This window comes from Otolemur garnettii, unplaced genomic scaffold (assembly GCF_000181295.1).
Source record: "Otolemur garnettii isolate 467f Iridium unplaced genomic scaffold, OtoGar3 scaffold00016, whole genome shotgun sequence".
NCBI classification, from domain to species: Eukaryota; Metazoa; Chordata; class Mammalia; order Primates; family Galagidae; genus Otolemur; species Otolemur garnettii.
This window is the reverse complement of record NW_003852411.1, coordinates 18,919,751-18,941,639: the sequence shown is the minus strand read 5'-3', so window position 1 is coordinate 18,941,639 and position 21,889 is coordinate 18,919,751. Positions and strand designations below refer to the sequence as shown.

Sequence of the window (21,889 nt, the reverse complement as noted above, 5' to 3'; positions counted from 1 at the left end):
CATTTTGCCTTCCATAGAGGCCATAGTCCTACCAACAGTGTGGAAGAGTTACTTTCTCTCTGAATCCCCACCAGTATTTTTTGTTTTGGGACTTTCATGATGTAAGCCATTCTTTCTGGGGTTAGGTGATATCTCAGTGTGGTTTTGATTTGTATTTCTCTGATGATTAGAGACAATGAGCATTTTTTTCATGTGTCTATAAAAATGTATAGATAGGGATTGTTTTAGAATTTACAACATACATTTTTAACTAATTTAAGTCTATTTCCAAATAGCATTATACTATTATGCACAAAACCATGTATGTGTAGTGTGTGTAGTATGTATGTAAGTACCTTATAATAGGGTATTTCCATTCCTCCTCCTTTTTCTTTTTTCATTGCTGCCATTCATTTCCTTTATCCACATGCTATAATCATCCAGTACATTGTTACTCTTCCTTTTACTACATAGTACAAGTTTTTGACCTATATAATTTTCCTTCAGTCTAAAGAACCACTTTTAACCTTTCTTTTAGGACAGGTTTGCTGGCAGTGAATTTCCTTGATTTTTGCTTGTCTTAGAACTTGCTGTAATTAAGGAGCTATAGTGAGAAAGTGGCAGGGGCAAGGAAGGGTTTATTGGGCCTCTTGGGTCCTGGGAGTAGTTTGGATTTCATTTGAATTGTGGTGAAGAGGTTTTTAGTGTGGAGTTTTAATGTAATTTATTTTACAAAAAATTTCTTTTTTCTTTTTTCTTAATTGAATGGTAACTATGTACATTGATGCACTTCTGGGGTACAGTGTGGGGTTTTCACACACAATCCAAAACACTTCCATCAAACTGGTTAACATAGCCTTTGTGTCAAAAAATTTCTTTGGCAGCTTTGTGAAGTGGCAACATAGATTGAGGGAGAGGAGACGAGGTTAGAAGGATTCTATAGTAGATAAGAGCATTGCTAAGACTAGGATGGTAGAAGTAGACAATATGGAAAATGGGTAGATCTGGGGTTTATTTTGGAAATGATGCTGACATGACTTACTCATGTGAGGAGTAAAGAAGTAAAGGAGTAGGGATGAATCAAGGATGATATATGTATAAGTAGAAGGTAGTGTTACTGAAATGAGAAATCTAGACTAGAAACAAGTTTTGAGGAAACATTAGGAATTCCATTTTGTTCACATTTTGGTCATATACTTATAAGACTTCCACATGGAAATACCAAGTAGAGATTTGGATTCCAAGTCAGGATTTTAGAGGAGACATTTGATTTGGGTTATAAATTTGGGAGACTGTCAGCCTATAGATGGTATTTAAACCTATGAAAATGAGAGTTATTACTTAGAATATGTGACAAGTGAAAAAGGGCTTAGAACTTGAACTCAGGGGATTTCCAGACATTTAGGAGTCAGGTGGAGGAGCAGCAACTTGGAGAAGTATTGATCACGGAAAGACGTATGGTATATGTGGTATCTTAACAGTCAAGGATCTATGGGGTATCTAAGAGTAAAGACATGACTTCATAACGCACTGCATTTTCAGAAAAGTTCTTCAAAAAGTGAGAAAAATAGAGGACAGAATAATGTGCTTGACGTGTTTTTTAAAAAGGATAACAACAAAAATAAATTATGGCTAGTTAATTGCACTAGCCTAGGAGTATAATTATTCTTTCTTTTGATAGTCTTAGAAATTTTGATTTTTTTAAAAAGAAAACTGGAAATTATTGTTTTAAAAAAATGGAACTGGAAGCTGGAAGTAAAAAAAATTTTTTTTAAATTGTCAAGAATAAGGGTGTTAGCATCACCTAATGGCAAAATGGAATATTGCAGCCATATTTATCTGCAACCTAATTTGAAGGAGAACTACATTTCTAGAGGTATTTTATATTATTTTATTTATTTTATTTTATTTTGAGACAGATTATGTTGCCCTTGGTAGAGTGCTGTGGCGTCACAGCTCACAGCAACCTCAAACTCTTAGGTTTAAGTGATTCTCTTCCCTTTGCCTCCCAAGTAGCTGGGACTACAGGCACCCGCCACAATGCCGATTTTTTTGTTGTAGTTGTCGTTGTTTAGCAGGCCCAGGCCAGGTTCAAACCCGCCAGCCCCAGTGTATGTGGTTGGCACCCTAGCCACTGAGCTACAGGCTCTGAGCCTCTGGGGGTATTTTAGGTGTGGATCAGTAGACTACTGTGGTTTACTGGGTTCTGTGTTCTTTGACCCTAGCCTTTGGAGGCCCTTCTATCATGTTACCCATCTGGTCACTGACCAGATTATATAGGTTATAGTTCTTTTCTGTGTTTCAGGTTTGAGCTCAAATAGTTTGCTCTTAAGAATTATTTCCTGCCACCTTATTGAAAGTTGTCCTTACATTCCCTACAGTTACTCTTTGTCAGATTATCCTGTTTATTTTCACCATACCCTTTAGAGTGATTTAGAATCAACTTACTTGCGAACTTTCTTGTTTGCTTGTTTTCTTACTAATATGTAAGCTCTGGGTGAGCAGCAGCAGGCTGGGTGAGCATATCTTCAGTTAAAATTAGTTGTGAGAATACTTGAACTTCTGACAATGATAGAGAGTATTAATTGTAAAAAAAAAGGATTATTTGTGTGATGTAAAGTATTTATCTAGACAACAGAATTATACTGTATTTAATTATTGAAACATTGTTTGCTACATGAATGTAATGTGAAAGAATTTTTTATACATTGTTTCCTACACAAATGCAATGTGACTTTTTTTTTTTTTTTTGCTAAGTGGTAATGTGTCTGGAAAAAAAAGATACATGTTTTAGGATATTGAATTCTATATTAGCTAATTTCTGTGATCCAGAAAAAAATATTTTAAGGTATAATATGTGGTCTTGAGAAGATAAATTTTTTGGAATCATTGGATTTAATTAATAATGTCAGTAAATGTGCTTTTGTTTGTGTATGTCCATGTGTGGACATTTCTAGTATCATTGTTTCCTCTATTAAAATGAACAAAAATAGTATTTCTAGAAGATATGAGAGTGGGAGTCAAATAAACAGTCGTAAATATGTTTAGCTGAGATACAGCTGGTTAGTGTTGTATTTCAGAGAACTGAGTTGTTCTTTTACTCTGGAAATGCAGGGTGAAGAGAGAGTACATTTCCATTATATGTCCCAGTCCAAGAAGGTAGCCTCCTTAAATTTGAGATAATTATCTAGCCAGCAGGATTCTTCTTTGCATGAGTCATGTTTAAAGCTTCATTAGTTCATGTTTTTTAATTAGTGCATGTTTTTAATCAATGTATATTTTCAAAAATTCCTGTGGTTTTGCCAGGTGGATGTGCGAAGAGAAGTTTGCAGAACTGAAATGGAGGTCACAGCTTCTTTACAGAAGGTTAGTGGGCCATCTGATTCTGTGGGTACACTGAACAGTGAAGAATTTGTTTTGGTTCCTCAGCATGCAGCTGATACTTCTACAAAAGATGAAGAAAAACCTCACCTGAAGGTATTTTTTACTTTTCTACATATGGCACTATTTTTAATTATTGTTTTTAAAACCATTTGAAATTTATCTTAAGAAATGAGTAAAATCCAGTGGGTTTTCCCAAGTATTGACTTTGAGAATAAAATCAGTGTTTGATTTATCCAGAGCTTAGTTATTTTGTTTGTACATTTTTAAAGTTTTTTGCTTTACACTTCTATGCTTTTGGTTATTTACCTTTTAATTTGAAATTTTAAGAGGAAGGAAAAGAAGAGACAAAAGAAGATAAAGGATAATTGTTTGGCAAATTAGATTTACCAGTTAAATCTGACATTAATGTATCTGGATGTTTTTCTCTTACTGCTAGCTTTTAGTAGCTAAGTATATGAACTTTAGAAATTAATTATTTGAAGTTAATTTGCTTCACATCAGGGACTTTTTAAATTTATGGTGATTATGTTTTAAATCAGCTGGTAATATTCTGGTATATGATTTAAAAATTGACTTCTCTGAATATTTTTTAAGAATATGTCTTATATTTTTCACAGTAGTGTTTTTATTTGGATATGACCCTCATTTTTGTGTAGCCTTTCCTAAATCAGAAAAGAGGAAGCCAGCAAACCCAGATATATATATATATATATATATACACACACATATATATATATATATATATACACACATATATATATATATATGCATGAGAGCTATATAACTATCCTGTAGAAATAGTAATGGAAAAATTAGTCAAAAGTGCTATATTTTATTTGTAACTTTTATTTAGCTTTAACTGTGGCATCAAGTTTGTATTACTTTATCAATGTATAAAATGTACTGTAAAATAAAAAAATTATTAAATACCTATTTTATATTGTGTTGAGAATATATTGTTTTATATTATTTAGATTACTATTGACTTTAATTTTAGGTATTAGTATTTTTAATAATGGTTTTTTTTTTTTTTTTTTTAGTTTTGCTATACGTTTATTTTTAAAGAAAAAGAAAACAAAAGCCAGACAAACCCAAATTGTCCAGGCAAATATTCAAATCTTTGTAATAATGTTGTTGTTAAAGATTACACTTATTTACTTTGGTTTTGTGTCACTAATACTTTTAAGAAGATAAATCAACTTTAAGGAAATTAATAATAGCTCTGTTGGCACTTAGTGGTTTGTAAAGAAATCCAAATCATGTTTATTTTATTATGATAACAAGAAATACGACCTTTTAAATGATATTCACAGTAGACCCTGTCCATTTACTTACCTTTTTTTTCCCCATTTAAAACACATAATTAAGGTTATCTGATTTTTAGGATGTATTCCTAAAAAATAAAAATAAGGAAATCTCTGCAAGTAGGAAATTCTATCAAATATAGTTGAAAACTGCCAGAAAGGTTTTATGAAGAATGTTTTTGTGAAACTAATAGTCCTCCTCTAAGTTTGTTTGCTTTATAATTTAGGATTTTAGTGTATTATATCTGTGTGAAATTAGTTATAATTGTACAAATTCCTAGTATTTAATAATTATATTTGAAGATTTACTGTTTTAATTTTTTTTTAGAAATGAAATATTTTCATAAAATTGAGCTTCAGAGCCATAATAAGATTGAAACAGAATTGTCTTGTTCTATCTATAGATAGTTTCTAATGGTGATGAACAATTGGAAAAAGCCATGGAAGAGATATTGAGAGATTCTGAGAAAGGGCAAAGTGGTCTTCTTGTTGACTGTCACAGTTCCAGTGAGATTTCAGAACATTCATTTGGAGATACTACAGCTAGCCAAACAAATAAGCCATCTCTCCATCTAATTTTGGATCCCTCTAATACAGGTACTGTAGTAAACTTTTAGTAACTGTAAGAGAAATGGGATAAAGCAATAATGAAAATTCGAAGATGAAAATTAGAAAATCCTTTTTGGGGTTTCACTTTTGTTTCAGAGTTCCCATTGTGGTTCTTACTTGTCTGCCTATATCTATCTCATGATCAGTGAGGGACATGGACTGTGTCTAGGTTCTCATTTTACCCCAGTACTTGACGTATGATTAATCCTCAATAGATGTAGAGTCCTGATGACTGGCTCAACCATAGCCTCATTTGCTAATTGCTCCTCAAGGGGATCATAAGAAAGTGGATAAAGGAGATGGTGTCACCAGACTACTGGGGGATAACATGAACCACAAACCTGTGTGCAGGCCTGGCTCATAGCATTAAATGATGTCATCTGTATAGTTTCATAGAATGAATGGCGTAAAGTATGTATGTAATAAAATATTCATCATCATCATCAATCATCAGTACTTGGAAACCTTGAACCCCAAAATAAAGTAACATAAAATTTTAAGTCCAAGACCAATAATTATGATTTAACTGCTTAAAATGGGTGTCAGCTGGGTATAGGTCCTTAATCTATGTTGAAGTATCTTGGTGGAACCTCTGGATTTCTATTGAACAACGCTCCTTGAAAAGCATTTGGATTCTTTTGATTAAGTAGCTGAGGCCCAGATTCATACAAATTTTGTCAGAAATGGGATTAGAATCATTTCTCTGCAACATTACAGAATGAGTTCATTACATATATGAAGAAAAACTTAGCATATTAGAAATAGCTCAACTTTACCCTTCTTTTGGAAAACATATGTTCTTGCATTAAAGCTATAAAAAATTAGTTTAATACATTCTCTGTTTCTAATATTGTTTAAAATCTATTTCACAAATTTATTAAGATAGTCAATGCTTTGGTTTGGCTTTTTTAGTCAATATAATTATTTTCAGACCTATCCATGTTGATGCATATATCAAGTTTCTTTATTTTTAACATTTTTGTTTTTATTTTTATTTCAAATTAATATGAGGGTACAAATTTTTAGATGACATTGTTCTCACTTATAAGGTAAAGTTCCAGTTGTAAAAGAAAAACCCTCACTCAGGGGGTGTGCTATCCACCTTCGCTTTGTGCTAGGTGTGGTGGCTGACATCTGTAATCCTAGTACTCTGGGAGGCCAAGGCAGGTAGATTCCTTGAGCTCAAGAGTTTGAGACCACACTGAGCAAGAGCAGGACCCTGCCTCTACTAAAAATAGAAAAACAAGCTGGATGTTGTGGTTGGCATGACTGAGGTAAGAGGATCACTGGAGTCTCAAGAGTATGAGGTTGCTGTGAACTATGTTACCATAGCATTCTAGCCTGGGGCAACAGTGTGAGTCTGTCTCAAAAAACAAATAAACAACAACAACAAAACAGTGTAATGTAGGTTCTTCTGAGTTGTCTGTTTTTGTTTATTTTTTAAAAAGAGTCCTCAGGTAGTCCTCACGTACCCTTCATATTGTCTCCAGAGCTTTTAGTTCTAATATATGACAGAGATCAACTATAATAGATTTATTATTTTGGTTTGCCTGGTTAGTTCTGTTAGTTTTTGCTTTAGGTATTTTGAAAGTTCTAGTATTAAGGGAATGACATTTATTATGTTTTCTTAATGATACATAATGAATTAACCATTTTATCATTGTTAAGTGTCCCTTTCCACTAAAGTCTAGTTTTTCTGATGTTAATATAGCCAATTTAGTTTTCTTATGATGAGTGTTTGCATGGTGTATCTTTTCCTGTTTTTTTTTTTTTAACTTTTAACCTGTTTGTCTCTATATATTATATTTAAAGTGTGTTTCTTACAAAATGCTTTTTAAGGTCCAGTTGACAATCTTTTATTTTGATTGGATTTAGACCGGGGTAGCAAACTACTGTCAACCCTAATAAATGATTGAGGCAAAAATCTCCATTAATGGGGGTTTATTAAGCTAAGATTTAGAGGACATACTGGGGAAAAACATGAACCACACAAATACTGTGGTTTTTTCGGAAGGGGAGGTTGAAACTTCAGCGTTTTAAAGGCATGCAGAGAGAAGGATGAAGGAGGGTGGATGAGGTGGTGAGTACTTTCTTATGAGCCTCAAGAAATCTTCGTTTCCTCAGGTAGGTGGAAGAATGTCTGATTGTGTCTTGTCTCCAGTTCTGTTGCCTGTAGCATAAACTTGTAAATCATTATTAGTATAGAACTGGAACTGTTTTAGTTTTAGGTGCTAGACATAGGTACAATCTGTATGTGTTTGCTTATGGGGGAGTAGCAAGAAATTTCCTTAATGAGTGATCTGTGAGGGCTAGTTCCTCACATGCTGCTCAGGCTGTGATTTTTTTTTTACCCTACTATCTGTGGGCCAGATCCTACCACCTCCTTGTTTTTGGTATGGTTTTTAAGGTAATAATGGCATTTATGTTTTTAAATGGTTGAAAACGTGTCAAAAGGAGACTAATATTTTGTGACACATGAAGATTACATAAAATTCAAATTTCAGTGTCTATGAATTAAGTTTTGAGTATTGTCAAAAAAACAAAAACCGTGGTAGGTTGTTTTCTCTCTGATTATAAATACACCTGAATAATATGTTAGATTTTGTCTTTTGACCCATTTAACTCAAAATATTATCATATGGCCCTTTAAGCATATTCTTTTTTTTTTTTTTTAGAGACAGAGCCTCACTTTATGCCCATGGTAGAGTGCTGTGGTGTCACAGATCACAGCAACCTCCAACTCTGGGGCTTAGGGTGGCCATATGGCCCTTTATGGAAAAAGCTGATGACCCCTCTTATTGACTATTTATTGTTAATATAATTTTTAAATATTTGAATCTAAGTGTAGCTACCCTTTTCCTGTTTGTTTCCTGTATTGCTCCTGTCTCCCCCCCACCCCCCCACTTTTTATTCTTTTAGATTGAGCATTTTTTTTTGGCTGGGGCTGGGTTTGAACCTGCCACCTCAGCATACAGGGCTGGTGCCCTACTCCTTTGAGCCACAGGCACCGCCCCAGATCAAGCGTTTTTTAATGTTCCATTTTATCTCCATTATTGACATATTAGCTATGTAATTTTGTTTTATTATTATTATTGTGGTTGCCTTTGGAGTTTATACTATGGGTCACTAAGAAAGTATTGAGAGAGACTGTGTTATGGTCTATTATTACACTTCCAAGTAACATATCTTTTCTTTGGCATATCTTTTCTGATTTACCCATGTAGGTTTCAACTAGATCAGCTTGTTGATGTTGCTGGGAGGGCTTCATTTGTTTTTGTCTACTTGAATTTTACGTTTCTTGATTTTTATCTATCTCAAAACTTCTGTAATGACCCATGTAACCCAAATCTTTAACACATATGCATTCTAGTAATATTGTAACACTTTATGTATGTAGTAAGAATCTTCTGTTTCTTTGTGGACTTTATGCTTCTGCTGTCATTCATTTTGTTTATATGTTACCAATTCTACAAATTTTAATTAAATAGTCTATTATTTTTTAACTTAATTTTATTAAATTGTAACTGAATACATTAATGGGGTACAGTGTGATGATTTGGTATATAATGTGAGATGCTTAAATCAAACTAATTAATATAACCATCACCTCACTTATTTTTGTGGTACATTTATAATATACTCTTAGTTGTTTTGAAATGTACCTTTGCATTGTGTACATTTGGTGAGATCCTACCAAATACCCTCCCTCCATTCTCCTGCTCCCTTCCCCTCTCCCTTCTCTCACCTCTTTCTTTCTGGACTATCTTTGTATTTCATCATTTGTGTGAAAGTGTAAGTGTTTATATATTGGTTTCATAATAGTATTGAGTAAATTGGATACTTTTTCCCATTCTTGAGGTACTTTACTAAGAAGAATATGTTCCAGTTCTATTCAGGTAAACATAAAAGATGTAAAGTCTCCATCTTTTTATGGCTGCATAGTATTCCATGGTATACATATACCACAATTTGTTTATCCATTCATGGGTTGATGGGCATTTGGGCTGCTTCCATGATGTGGCTATTGTGAATTGGGCTGCAATAAACCTTCTGGTGTAAATGTCTTTGTTGTAAAATGATTTTTGTTCATCTGGGTAGATACCTAGTAATGATATTGCAGGATCAAACAGTAGGTCAACTTCTAGTTTCTTGAATATTCTCCAAACTTCTTTCCAAAAGGGCCTTATTAGTTTGCACTCCCACCAGCAGTGTAGAAGTGTTCCCTTCTCTCTGCATCCCTGCCAACATCTTAGTTTTGGGATTTTGTGATGTGGGTTAATCTTACTGGAGTTAGATGATATCTCAAAGTGGTTTTGATTTGCATTTCTCTGATGATTAAAGATGATGAGCATTTTTTCATGTGTTTGTAGGCCATGTGCCTGTCATCTTCAGAGAATTTTACATTCAAGCCTCATGCCCACAAAGAAATGGGATTATTTGTTCTTTTCTTATTGATTAGTTTGAGTTCTCTGTGGATTCTAGTTATCAGACCTTTGTTAGAAACATAACCTACAGAAATCTTCTTCCATTCTGAAGGCTGTCTGCCTGCTTTACTTACAGTGCCCTTAGCTCTGCAGAAGCTTTCTAGCTTGATCAGATCCCAGTAATATAGTTTTGGTGTTGCTTCAATTGCCAGCATGGTCTTCCTCATAAAATATTTTCTCAGACTAGTATCTTCAAGCATTTCCCCTGCATTCTCTTCTAGTATTTTTATAGTTTCATGTCTTAAGTTTAAATCTTTTATCCAGTGAGAATCAATTTTCATCAGTGGTGAAAGGTGTAGGTCCAGTTTCAGTCTTCTACGGATCACTAGCCAGTTCACCCAGCACCATTTGTTAAATGGGGAATCTGTTCCGTAATGTATGTTTTTGTTAGGTTTATCAAAGATTAAATGATGATATGTACTTGGGTTCATCTCTAGTTTGTCAGTTCTGTTCCATATATCTATATCTCTGTTTTTGTGCCAGTACCATGCTGTTTTTATTGCTATAGATTTATAGTATAATCTGAAGTCTGATAACGTGATGTCTCCTGATTTGTTTTTATTCCTAAGTAATGGCTATTTGAGGTTTTCTCTGATTCCATATAAAATGAAGTGCTACTTTTTCAAGTTCTTTAAAGCATGACATTGGTGTTTTGATAGGGATTGCACTGAATCTGTAGATCACTTTGAGTAATATGGACATTTTAATAATGTTGATTCTTCCCAGCCACAAACATGGTGTGTTTTTCCATTTGTTAACATTTTCAAGTATTTATTTTCTCAGGGTCCCATCATTCTCATTATAGAGATCATTCACTTCCTTTGTTAGATAAATTCCCAGATATTTCATCTTCTTTGGCACTACTGTAAAAGGGATAGAGTCCTTGACTATGTTTTCAACTTAACTATTGTTGGCATATATAAAAGCTATTGATTTGTAAGTATTGATTTTGTATCTAGAGATGCTGCTGTATTACTTGATCACTTCTAAGAGCTTTGTAGTTGAGTCCCTGGGGTTTTCCATCATGTTATCTGCAAAGAATAAGAGTTTGATCTCCTCTGACTCCATTTGAATACCCTTGATCCCCTCTCTTGCCTTACTGCGATGGCTAGGACTTCCATTACTATGTTGAATAGCAGTGACAACAATGTCTAGTTTTGGATCTAAGTGGAAATGTTATCAGTTTTACTCCATTCAGTATGATATTGGTTGTGGGTTTGCTATGGATAGCCTCTATCAGTTTAAGAAATGTCTCATCTTGGCCTGTTTTCTTAAGTGTTCTAATCATGAAAGGATGCTGGATATTAACAACAACTTTTGTTACATCAATTGATAGAATCATATGGTCTTTGTTTTTTATTTTATTTATGTGATGTATTTATAGATTTACGTATTTTGAACCCATCTTGTAAACCTGGGATAAAACCAAGTCTGTTATATTTTTTAGAAATTTAAACACATGGAAAAAGTCTTTTCCACATATGTAAAACTTTTGATGCTCTTCAGTTCCCTCTAATGTAATTTTTTCTTTTAGTCTAAGGAACTTCTTTTAACATTCTTTTTCTGCAGTTTAGAATCTGCTCTATCAGATACATATATCCATCTGGGGAATATTTCACTTCAGACTTGTGTTTTTTAACTCTATAATTTCTTTTAGTTTTTTGTGTCTTTCATTTTTCTTTTGTTAGATTTTTTTCTTTAAAATCTAGATCATTTGTAACAATTATTGTAAAGGTCTTGTCTGCCAATTTTATCATTTGTCATTTATGTACTGTTTCCTATTTTGGGTCTATAGACTAAGGAATATTGGGTTACACAGATTTATAAAATATTTGTTTCCTCAACAGCTTTTTTTCCCCCTTTGCTTCCATTTTTCTCTTTATTAGTGAAAAGTATAAATGGTGGTGGTGCCTGGAGATGAGGAGGGGCCTGCATAGGAGATGTTCAGGCCAGGTTTATTGAAAGGGGAGGGTGACCTCTGGGCAGTGCAAAGGTGGTGTGTGGTGGGGGGTTAGTGAGAGACCCCTTTTATATGGAGCCATGGGGGATGGGCACATTCCACAGGTTGCTTGTCAGGTTAGGGCAGGGGTCCTCAAACTTTTTAAACAGGGGGTCAATTCACTGTCTCTCAGACTGTTGGAGGGCCGGACTGTGGGCCCTGGGATGAGTTGGCTGCTAAGCAGGACAGGCAGTGGCAGCAAAAACACCTAGAGGGCCGGATAAATGCCCTCTGAAGGCTGCCCATGGGCCATAGTTTGAGGACACCTGGGTTAGGGTCTTTTAGCACAGACTTCTGGTGGGGGGACTAGCTAGATTCTTTGTGTCTTTGTCTTAGGAAGAAAGAAGGAGGAAGGAAAAAGTGTTTATGTGTGGCTGTGTTAGGCCCCCCCGATAGTTAGGATTCCAGTTACCACTTGAATTGCTTAATCTACCCATGCTAGTCAGTCACTGAGGCATGGGTTTACCAGAGGACCTTGAAAATAATTGTCTCTAAATAAATTATTGCCTAAATAACAGAAGTTCATGATAATAATTGTATTATAATAACATAATATTGTATTATAATAACATAATACATAACATAATACAAAATAAGTGATTGTAGTCATTTATTTATTTTTTTTGTATTATATATTTTTTTTGTATTTTGTATTATAATACAAAATTGTATTTTGTTTTTTGTATTATATATTATACATTGTATTATATATTTTTTTGTATTTTGTATTATAATAACATAATATTGTATTATAATAACATAATACATAACATAATACAAAATAAGTGATTGTAGTCATTTATTTATTGTTTTTGAAATAAAAGCATATTAAACTGATTCAAAAGGAGAAAAACATGTTTCATTAATTGAAGAACATGCTAAATGGAAGTTCATTTTGCATGGCTTTTGTTTCTCAACAAAAAGCGTCAGTGATGAGCTAGCATATTTTAGTATGATATTTAGAAGCTGAAATAGGGTGGTATGAAATGGCTTTTGTGAATTATTTATTAAAATCCTTCAAGAATAATCCTGGTAATAAGAATTTGAACATACTGCAAGATTCTGTTACTGAAAGCTTGGATTGGAAGAAGGACGAGTAGTTGAGGAAAAGGAAAGAGGAGTTTCATAATTTGCTGGCAAATGAGGAGAATGGCAGACTTCTGTCCTAAAGTACTGTCATTCTCCCCATGAGCAGAAATAGAGTTTTTAAAAGGAGGGTTTTCAGGTTCACGGTATTATACAGTTATTGGTTTGGACAGATCTCAGTTAAATAGAACAAAAGACAGTCTCCTGCCCCACTGGACTACTGACCTGAGGCAGGGATATAGATTTTAGCTCTTGAAAAGGGTGAGGGTGGTTTAAAGAAAACATTTTTATCCTTTATCAGACCTTTTCCTCTGTTCCAGATCTACTTCAAGTGAAACAAGTATGGTCAATTTTGTGTAGCATGGATGTGGGTAACAGAGGGGAAGAGTTGGAGATGAATATGGATAGGGACAACAAAGGGAGAATGTTGTACTACCTTGTGTTTGTAAATGATATTCTCTAGCCATGGTTGTGCCTTTGCTGCATACTGTGGTTAGAATTAAAGTGAACAGGTTTTTTTTTTTTTTTAAGAAATTTATTATGGGGAATGATGGTGATAGAATTGGGCGAAGCAGTTATAAAATCATTCATAAAAAATCATTATTTTGAGGAAAAAATTTCCATTGGAATACTTAACCTTATTCATGAAAGCCATCAAGCCAGGGAGGAGTGAAATAAGAATCTTGACTTTTATTATTGATAGGAGATGTAACATTTTAACATTGTTTATTTTTGCTTAGGAAGTTAGGCTGCTTAGTGAATGTAGGCTATGAAGGATCTTTACTTTCAAGATCAACTTTTAACCAATTTTACTTTTATTTACTCCTGATTATTTCTAGGTTATATCACACCATCTTTGGTTTTTTCTCCTTATTTTGTAACACTTGAAATTCATATTTTAAAATAAAGCTTAAAGAATGTTTTTCTTTTATTTGAAGAATTTATAGACAAGTTAATATTTTGAGAGATTTAAAAGTACCAAATGGCCAGTTCCAGAACTCTGAACTAAAATTTAGGATTAGCAATAAGAGAAATCCAACTGCGGAGAGACCTAAACTTTGTTTGAAATATTTCATTTTGGGGGGGAGGATTTGGTAAAATTACACTGTGGAGTTTTGCATTGAATTTTGAGTGTTTCTTTTCTTTTTTATTCAGAAATTTCTACACCAAGACCATCTTCTCCAAGTGGACTACCTGAGGAAGATAGTGTTTTATTTAACAAATTGACCTACTTAGGATGTATGAAGGTTTCTTCCCCACGTAATGAAGTGGAGGCTTTACGGGCAATGGCAACCATGAAATCTTCCAGTCAGTACCCCTTTCCTGTTACTCTGTATGTGCCAAATGTTCCAGAAGGTTCTGTGAGGTGAGCTCTAATTTTTTTCTTTAGATACATTTTAAGTCTTTTGGGTGGTGGTGAGGATGTTATATTATAAATCAGATGTGGAGCTTACTGTGTTGACTTATAGTAGACATGCAAAGTAGATGTAATTCATTCATTTGAAAGGGGCATTTGCATAATTATTCCTAGCATATTATAAATGAAATAAAACTATAAAAATACTTGTAATTTGTGTTTCTCTATTGTGATGGAACAAAAAATCCTGCCTTCAGTTTGTCATGTAATAGTGGTTCAAAAAAACTAGAATGATTCTTAGATTTTAAGGTATTTACAATCAAACTGGAAAGCAAAATGGCTTTTTCCTTTCATGCTTAATATGGAATAGCATATCTTATTATCTTAACCTTGAATTTCTTTAAATATAAACTAGATAATATCATTCTTCTATACTTAGCTTTCCAGTGGCCTCTAACACATTTGTGGTTATATTAAAAATCTTTATCATGCCTGGCCACTGATGACCAACTGCTTTCACTTGGTCTTTTTCTCCTCTTCCTCCTTCCTCCCCTCCTGTATTAGCCTGTTTGGGCTGCTATAATAAACTGTCATAGACTGAGTGGTTTATAAACAATAGAAGTTTATTTCTCAGAGTTATGGTGACTGAGAATTCCTAGATCAAAGTTCCAACATTTCTGGTGTCTGATGATGGTCAGTTTCCTAACTCACATGTTTTTACATGGTGGAAGGGTGTGAAAGCACTGTTTCTCATCCCTTTTATAAGGGCACTAATCCCATTTATGAGGACTCCTCTTTCTTTCTCTGTCATCCTTTCCTCCCTCTTTCCTTTCCCTTTCTCTGTCATCAGAAGAAGATGAATTTGTGTGTATAAGATTTGCAAGAATATGAAGTTAATTTATTTTCTTGCAGCATTAGACCAATACCCTTCCTGGTCTCTCTCTTCATTTACTACATTCTAGTCACATTGGCCTCTTTGTTTTTTCCCAAAAGGCTTATCAGTCAGGATTCCTGCCTCCAAGCCTTTGCATATTCTCTTTCCTCTGTGTATATTATTGTTCCCTGGTTTTCTGATGTCTTTGTCATTTCTCTCTAGTTTTACCTCAAGAAACAATTTGTCATAAGAAGCCTTCCTTGATCATATCTTGTAGCTATCACTGTCTTTCCTTATACAGGGCCTTTTTTTCTTCATACCATTTTTTTTTACTTCACATTATGTTATTTTACTTATTAGCTATGATTTAATAAAAAAAGAAAAACTGTGTACATTAATGCCATCATGGGGTACAATGTGCTAGTTTTATATACAATTTGAAGTATTTTCATCGAACTGGTTAACATAACCTTCAAGGCATTTTCTTAGTTATTGTTTTAAGACATTTATATTCTACATTTAGTAAGTTTCACATGTACCCTTGTAAGAAGCACTGTAGGTCTGGTCCCACCAATTACCCTTCCTTCACCTATCCTCTCCTCTCCCCTCCCTTTTCCCTTTCCCCATATTCTTGGGGAAAGTTTCATAGTAGGGCTGAGTACATTGGATACTTTTTCTTCCATTCTTGAGATACTTTGCTAAGAAGAATCTATGTTCTAGCTCCATCCATGTAAGCATGAATGAGGTAAAGTCTCCATCTTTCTCTAAGACTGCATAATATTCCATGGTGTACATATACCACAATTTATTGATCCATTCGTGGGTTGATGGGCATTTGGGCTTCTTCCATGACTTAGCAATTATGAATTGGATTGTAATAAACATTCTGGTACAAATATCTTTGTTATAGTGTGGTTTTTGGTCTTCTGGACATTTGAGACAGTCTCAGGCTGACCCCCTGGGTAAGGTGCCTTGGCATCATAGCTCACAGCAGCCTCCAACTCTTGGGCTCAAGTGATCCTCTTGCCTCAGTTTTTTTTTTTTTTTTTGAGACAGTTTCACTGTGTCATACTTGGTAGCCATGGTGTCACATCTTACAGCAACCTCAAACTCTTGGGCTCAAGTGATTCTCTTGCTTCAGTCTCCCAAGTAGCTGGGATTATAGGCGCCTGCTACAACGTCTGGCTACTTTTTTTGTTTAGCAGGCCCTGGCCGGGTTCAAACCCACCAGCCCCGGAGGATGTGGCTAGCACCCTAACTGCTAAGCTATGGGTGCTGAGCCACATTATGTTATCTTTACATTTATTTGCTTATTGTTTATTTTCATCACTAGATAAACTTCATGGAAACAGATTCTTTGTATTTTTCCTGCTGTAGCTTTGGTGCCTAGGGAATAACTGGTTCACTATAAGATTCTGCTAAATATTTGCTGAGTAAACAAATAAAGTGGATCAGGTCAAGGAATTTAGGCTGAATCAGTTCTGAACTTGTAATATTCCCTGAAAGTCGTTATAAGATTTTTTTCAAACCCTTCCTGGTTTGCCTTATGCTCTAAAGTTTATAATGTGGGAACATTTTAACTAAGCTGTAAATTCCAAAATAATAGCAGTATAAATTTACTAAGTTTTAGTTTAAAAACTTTCAGTTTTTCAGGAAGGGATTTCATAAATACATTGTTTTTATATGTTGCCTCCTAAAAATGTCAAAATATCATCTAATGTTATCTAGTTAGTTTCCATTTGCCAAATACACCTTGACAAAGACTTAAGTGTTTTGACTTTCATCTTTATTCCTGGTGTTTGTCCTCCTACCCCTCAGTTGCGCGGTTTGAGATCTTGAATGTTTGAATCATTTCAGGGCTTTGGATTCCCCAGAGGTGGGGAAGCAAGGTGTACGGAGAGTCAGAGAATTACTTGCTTCTAAATCCCACGAACTCCTTTCAGCTCTTTGATTTTGTTGTTGAATACATCTGACTTTTTGGGGGTAAAAGAAACCTCAGGTGAACAATGACTTGAGCTTAGATAAACTTAGAGATGCTGATCTGAATAGACGAGGACTCTCCAGGGAAGGTTTGTTCTATTCTGTGCTATTCCATGCTGGCATTCTTTTGCTATAACAGCAGTTATTCCACTGTAATAGACTTTAGGGATGGATGGTAGAGATTTTACCAGAAAATGTATACTTTGCTTTGGAGTATATGAGTTGGATCATGAAAAACATGAGGATGAAAAAATTGTTACAAGGAGATGAAGCATTTATGTGTATATATTGTTTAAAATTTTCAAGAATATGAAGATAATTTGTTTTCTTGCATTATTAGTATCAGTTATTTTTGTGATTTAACTTAGTTATGTTTATATGTTATATGTTGATCTAGTAAAACTATTCATCTTTGTTACTTGGTAGTTAATATTTTTTCTAATTTTTCATCACTGTTCTGCAGAATCATAGACCAGTCCAGCAATGTGGAGATAGCATCTTTTCCAATCTATAAGGTGTTATTCTGTGCACGTGGACATGATGGGACAACAGAGAGCAATTGCTTTGCATTTACAGAGAGTTCCCATGGTTCAGAAGAATTCCAGATACATGTTTTTTCCTGTGAAATTAAAGAGGCAGTAAGTATGATATAATATACTAATTTGCTACAGAAGTGAATTAGGGTAGTACTTTTGAGCACTTACCGCACTGTCATGTAAATATATCACATACATTTGGGGTATATTTCTGAAGACAGAATTAATATTTTTAATGGCATAAAGCTGAATATGGAAAGCTAAGTCTGAAATGTTTGTGTACTAAAATGATATAATAGATAGATTAGCAAGTGTCACAGAAAAATACCACTGAATGAACTGTTCCTCCCTACCGTAGTCGTAAATTGCTTATGCTCAGAAAGCAGGAATATTTTTGCATATCCATTGTTATTTTACCTTAGTAGATTGGTCCATTTGATTTGAGAAAAGGACTATAAAAATACTTCTTTCTTTGATGGCATTGACACTTGGATATTGTTTTCAGTTAGATATTGCACTAAGAATGTTTCTTAGAGCTGTATGATTTTCACTGGTAATTTTTCATGTGCATTCATTCAGAGGCTAGATTTTGTTCTGTATACCTAGCCTAATTAAAAATACAAATGCTTACATACTGCAGGGGTATCAACTTGTAGTATTTGAAGATTCTGGTGAGTTTTTCTTAGCAATTATTAACTAGTTATTTTTAGACAGTAGAAATAGTTCCGAATCAAGTGGATCTTAGACACATAGGGACATACCTTTCTTTTCTGTTTCTAATGAATTCTCCCCAAATTAACAATAGGTTGTACTATTAGAACTTTAAGTACTTACAGTCATTTCAAAGGCATTAATAAATGGGTTTGGATGGTAAGGTCTCAGGTATGTTTGCTTTTGGAATTATAAATTACCAGCAGAAAATGCTAAAAGCAGCACTTATTCTAGTCAATTTACCATGAAAAACAAATACGCCGTTGTATTAACAGGAGTCTTGAGAGTTTATTTCTGGTCACAAAATGGGAATTTATAGAAATATAGATTTCTGTGAGTTTGATATTAAACATGATGAGTATGTCAGTTCTTATACCCTGCTGATTAATTTGTTTTATACTAAAATGAACCTGCACAGACACACATAATTTAGATTGTAACTTTAGAAATTCTCTGCCAGAACCCATGCCTTGTGTAAGAGTGCAAATTTTGTGTTTTGTTGTTTTTGTTTTTAGGGCCTAATGTATGTCACCACTCATATATGTATGTGTATGTTGACTTCCTGCTCAAAAAGATGTGATAGATAGTGAGTGAGTGAGTACAAATGCACTACTATTGTTCCTGGCACATTGCAGGCAATGAATATAAAATTGTTGAAAGGATGTGTGTGTGTTTGTGAATGAGGGGAGCTATTTGTGATTCTTACAAACTCTACTACAGAGGTGGGGAAGCATATGGTAGAGTCCTGGCATTTCATGTTGGCAGCTGTCAATTAATGAACCTGTGTGGTTTCTGGATCACTGGAGCTAAACAGCAAGGGAGTGAGCTTTGAAGAACTGCAGAATCCTCGGCTTGGAGAGATAGAAACACTGCTGCAGAAGGAAATTGAAAGGGACCTTGCTGCAAGCAGCTTCCGTAACTGTGACGGTATGCAACACTTTTTTTTTTTGGATTATAGCATCACTTGTTAATGAGTGGGGAAGATGTTACATTTAGAGCTTTAATAAGGAAAAACCTATGGGAAATTCTTGGCCTTTCTATTTTGGATACAGCATTGAATACTATTACTTGTATTTCTAGGGAGCATATTTGTTACATTGCACTTTGTGAGGAAGTGATTTCCATGTATTATTTAACTTTTTTTAGAATAGATTTTCAAAGTGTTATACTGCGGGACAGTGTGATAAAATACATTGTTTGAAGGTAAAATATATGACAGTGATGATTAAATTTTATTATGAGACATCATTTCTAAGTGAAGAATAACTCAGTATAAATAGATTGCTTATGCCAGGGACTATGCTAATCATTTACTTAATACTTGTGACATCCCATGACCAGATAGTATTTATTTAGACAAGTGATCTTATGTTTTTCTTTGTCTGAGCAGTCCTGTTTTATGTTTGTTGTCCAGTTATTACCAGTGCCCTCTTTTTTATTCTCCAAAGTGTTGTGATTTAGATACTTGCATATGGTTATTCTTTTTTTTTTTTTATCCTAAGGCTAAGAGAATGGATGGTAGAGCTGAGTTTCAAATTAGGATCTCTAACTCTGAATAGCCATATTGTTTTCAGTAACAACTTTTCTGTTGCTTAAATATTATAAAAAAATGTGGATTTTTATTTTTTGATTATGTTTTATCAATCACATAGCTTTCATTCCAGCTACCTTTGTGTTTTACCAGACCCTTTTATAGGAGATGTCCAACATCTTCATCTCCACTGCAAAATTACATTTTAATTAACCTGAAGCCTTTTAGTTACATTTACTGGTTGTCTGGTTATATGGTTCCTAGAAGTTGCCTGTTCTGTAGTGAAGGAGCAACATTAGTTTTTAGTGTTAGTTAGTGGGCACAAACAGTTGGCACAGATATCTCATGAACCAAGTGACATTCTTATCTCTTAAGTATGTACTATGCAGCAAGGCCACTCATTTATTTGTTTCCATCTTTTTTTTTTTTTTTTCTTTGCAGAGTCTCTGGATGAGATCTGAAGGAAGTTTGCCAGTTAAAGGCAAGATGTCTTCTCAAGCAAGAGTAGCAGCATGACTTCCACTACCACCCATTGCTGTGATGCTCTAATGTTGCTGAAAACCTCTCTAGCAACAGGGACCACCAATGGTAGAAGAGAAACGCAACGAGGGTGATGTCTCTTTTGGATGCTTGGGACACAAGGATTAGGGGTTTCCACAGAAGGGTTAGGAAACATTTGACTTGTTACATTGGATCTTCTTCTGCAGGACAATGCTGAAGTGGATCTTCATAATTTATGGCAAAAGAGTTGGGCAATCTAGCCAGAAGTATCTTGATGTCAATGATTTTTGTACACAGAGAATGATGTGTAGGTTTCTGCTGAAGAATTGCAGACAAAGGGGAAAGCATAGTGAAAAAAGCCCAAGAGGCACCTATTCTGTTGCATCCTCATGGATATATATTATACTAAAATTTTTAAAAATATGTTTAATCCTAGTTGACTTTCTTTAAGATTTTATTCATACTAGGCAGTGTGACCATTTTCTTCAAAGCAAATTTTGATGATGTTATTTGTATGTTTTAGCCTACATATCAGTACTAGTAACTCTCAGTTTTTATTATCTGGCATTATGGGCATTCAGGGATATTTCATGATAGATATCAAAGCTATCATTGGGAAGATCTTTATTCTTTTTATTTTTCTTTTGAGAAAGAATCTCACTTTGTTACCCTTGGTAGAGTGCTGTGGTGTCACAGCTCACAGCAACCTCAAACTCTTGGGCTTAAGCAATTCTCTCAGCTTCCAGTAGCTGGGACTATGGGCGCCCACCACAACACCTGGCTATTTTTTAGAGACAGGGTCTTTCTCTGGCTCAGGCTGGTCTTGAACTCCTGAGGTCAAGCAATCTGCCCACCTCTCGGAAGCACAGTGTGAGCCACTGTGCCACACCTAAGAGCTTTCTTGTTTTTTTTTTTGGAGACAGAGTCTCACTATGTTTTCCTTAGTAGAGTGCTATGGCATCACAGCTCACAGCAACCTCAAACTCCTGGGCTTAAACGATTTTCTTCCCTCAGCCTCTCAAGTAGCTGGGGCTCCAGGTGCCTGCCACAATGCATGGCTAATTTTTTGTTGTTATTGCAGTTGTCAGCCTGGGTTAGGTTTGAACCTGCCAGCCTTGGTATATGTGACTGGCACCCTATTCACTGAGCCATGGGCCCTGCCAAGAGCTTTATTCTTAATGCACTAGTTTTTCTTGGGATTGTTGATATGCCACTATGCAAAAGAAAACCTTATTCCTTGCATGGAAGAATATTAATTAATTAAGTAAGTAATTAATTTTGTTGATAGCTCTGATTTGAGGAAGAGAGATTTTATTTTTCAACAGATATTTAGTGAGCTGGTATTTTAGGTAAATGCTTTATTTTGGAAGATTGTTCAGAAGTTATTTTGCTATGCTTTTCCTTATATAAATTGATTTTTATAATTTTTTTTTTTTTGAGACAGCATCTCAAGCTGTCCCCCTGGGTAGAGTGCCATGGTGTCACAGCTCACAGCAACCTCAAACTCTTGGGCTTAAGTGATTCTCTTGCCTCAGCCTCCCAAGTAGCTGAGAC

At 34.6% G+C, this 21,889-nt stretch overlaps 1 protein-coding gene across 5 annotated transcripts in view; it reads left to right on the top strand.

Moving 5' to 3' along the window:
- The window catches only part of RABGAP1L (RAB GTPase activating protein 1 like), a 665,252-nt gene that overhangs the window by 76,216 nt on the left and 567,147 nt on the right, over positions 1–21,889 (top strand). For 3 of the 5 annotated variants that reach the window (XM_023510844.1, XM_023510845.1, XM_023510848.1), the window contains 4 exons: positions 3,286–3,456; positions 5,072–5,264; positions 14,001–14,211; positions 17,520–17,694. In XM_023510844.1, the coding sequence (XP_023366612.1) occupies positions 3,319–3,456; positions 5,072–5,264; positions 14,001–14,211; positions 17,520–17,694 (717 nt within the window). In that variant the 5' untranslated portion in view covers positions 3,286–3,318. The remainder of the gene's footprint in view (positions 1–3,285; positions 3,457–5,071; positions 5,265–14,000; positions 14,212–17,519; positions 17,695–21,889) is intronic. The other 2 variants (XM_023510847.1, XM_023510846.1) reach the window with 1 other exon arrangement.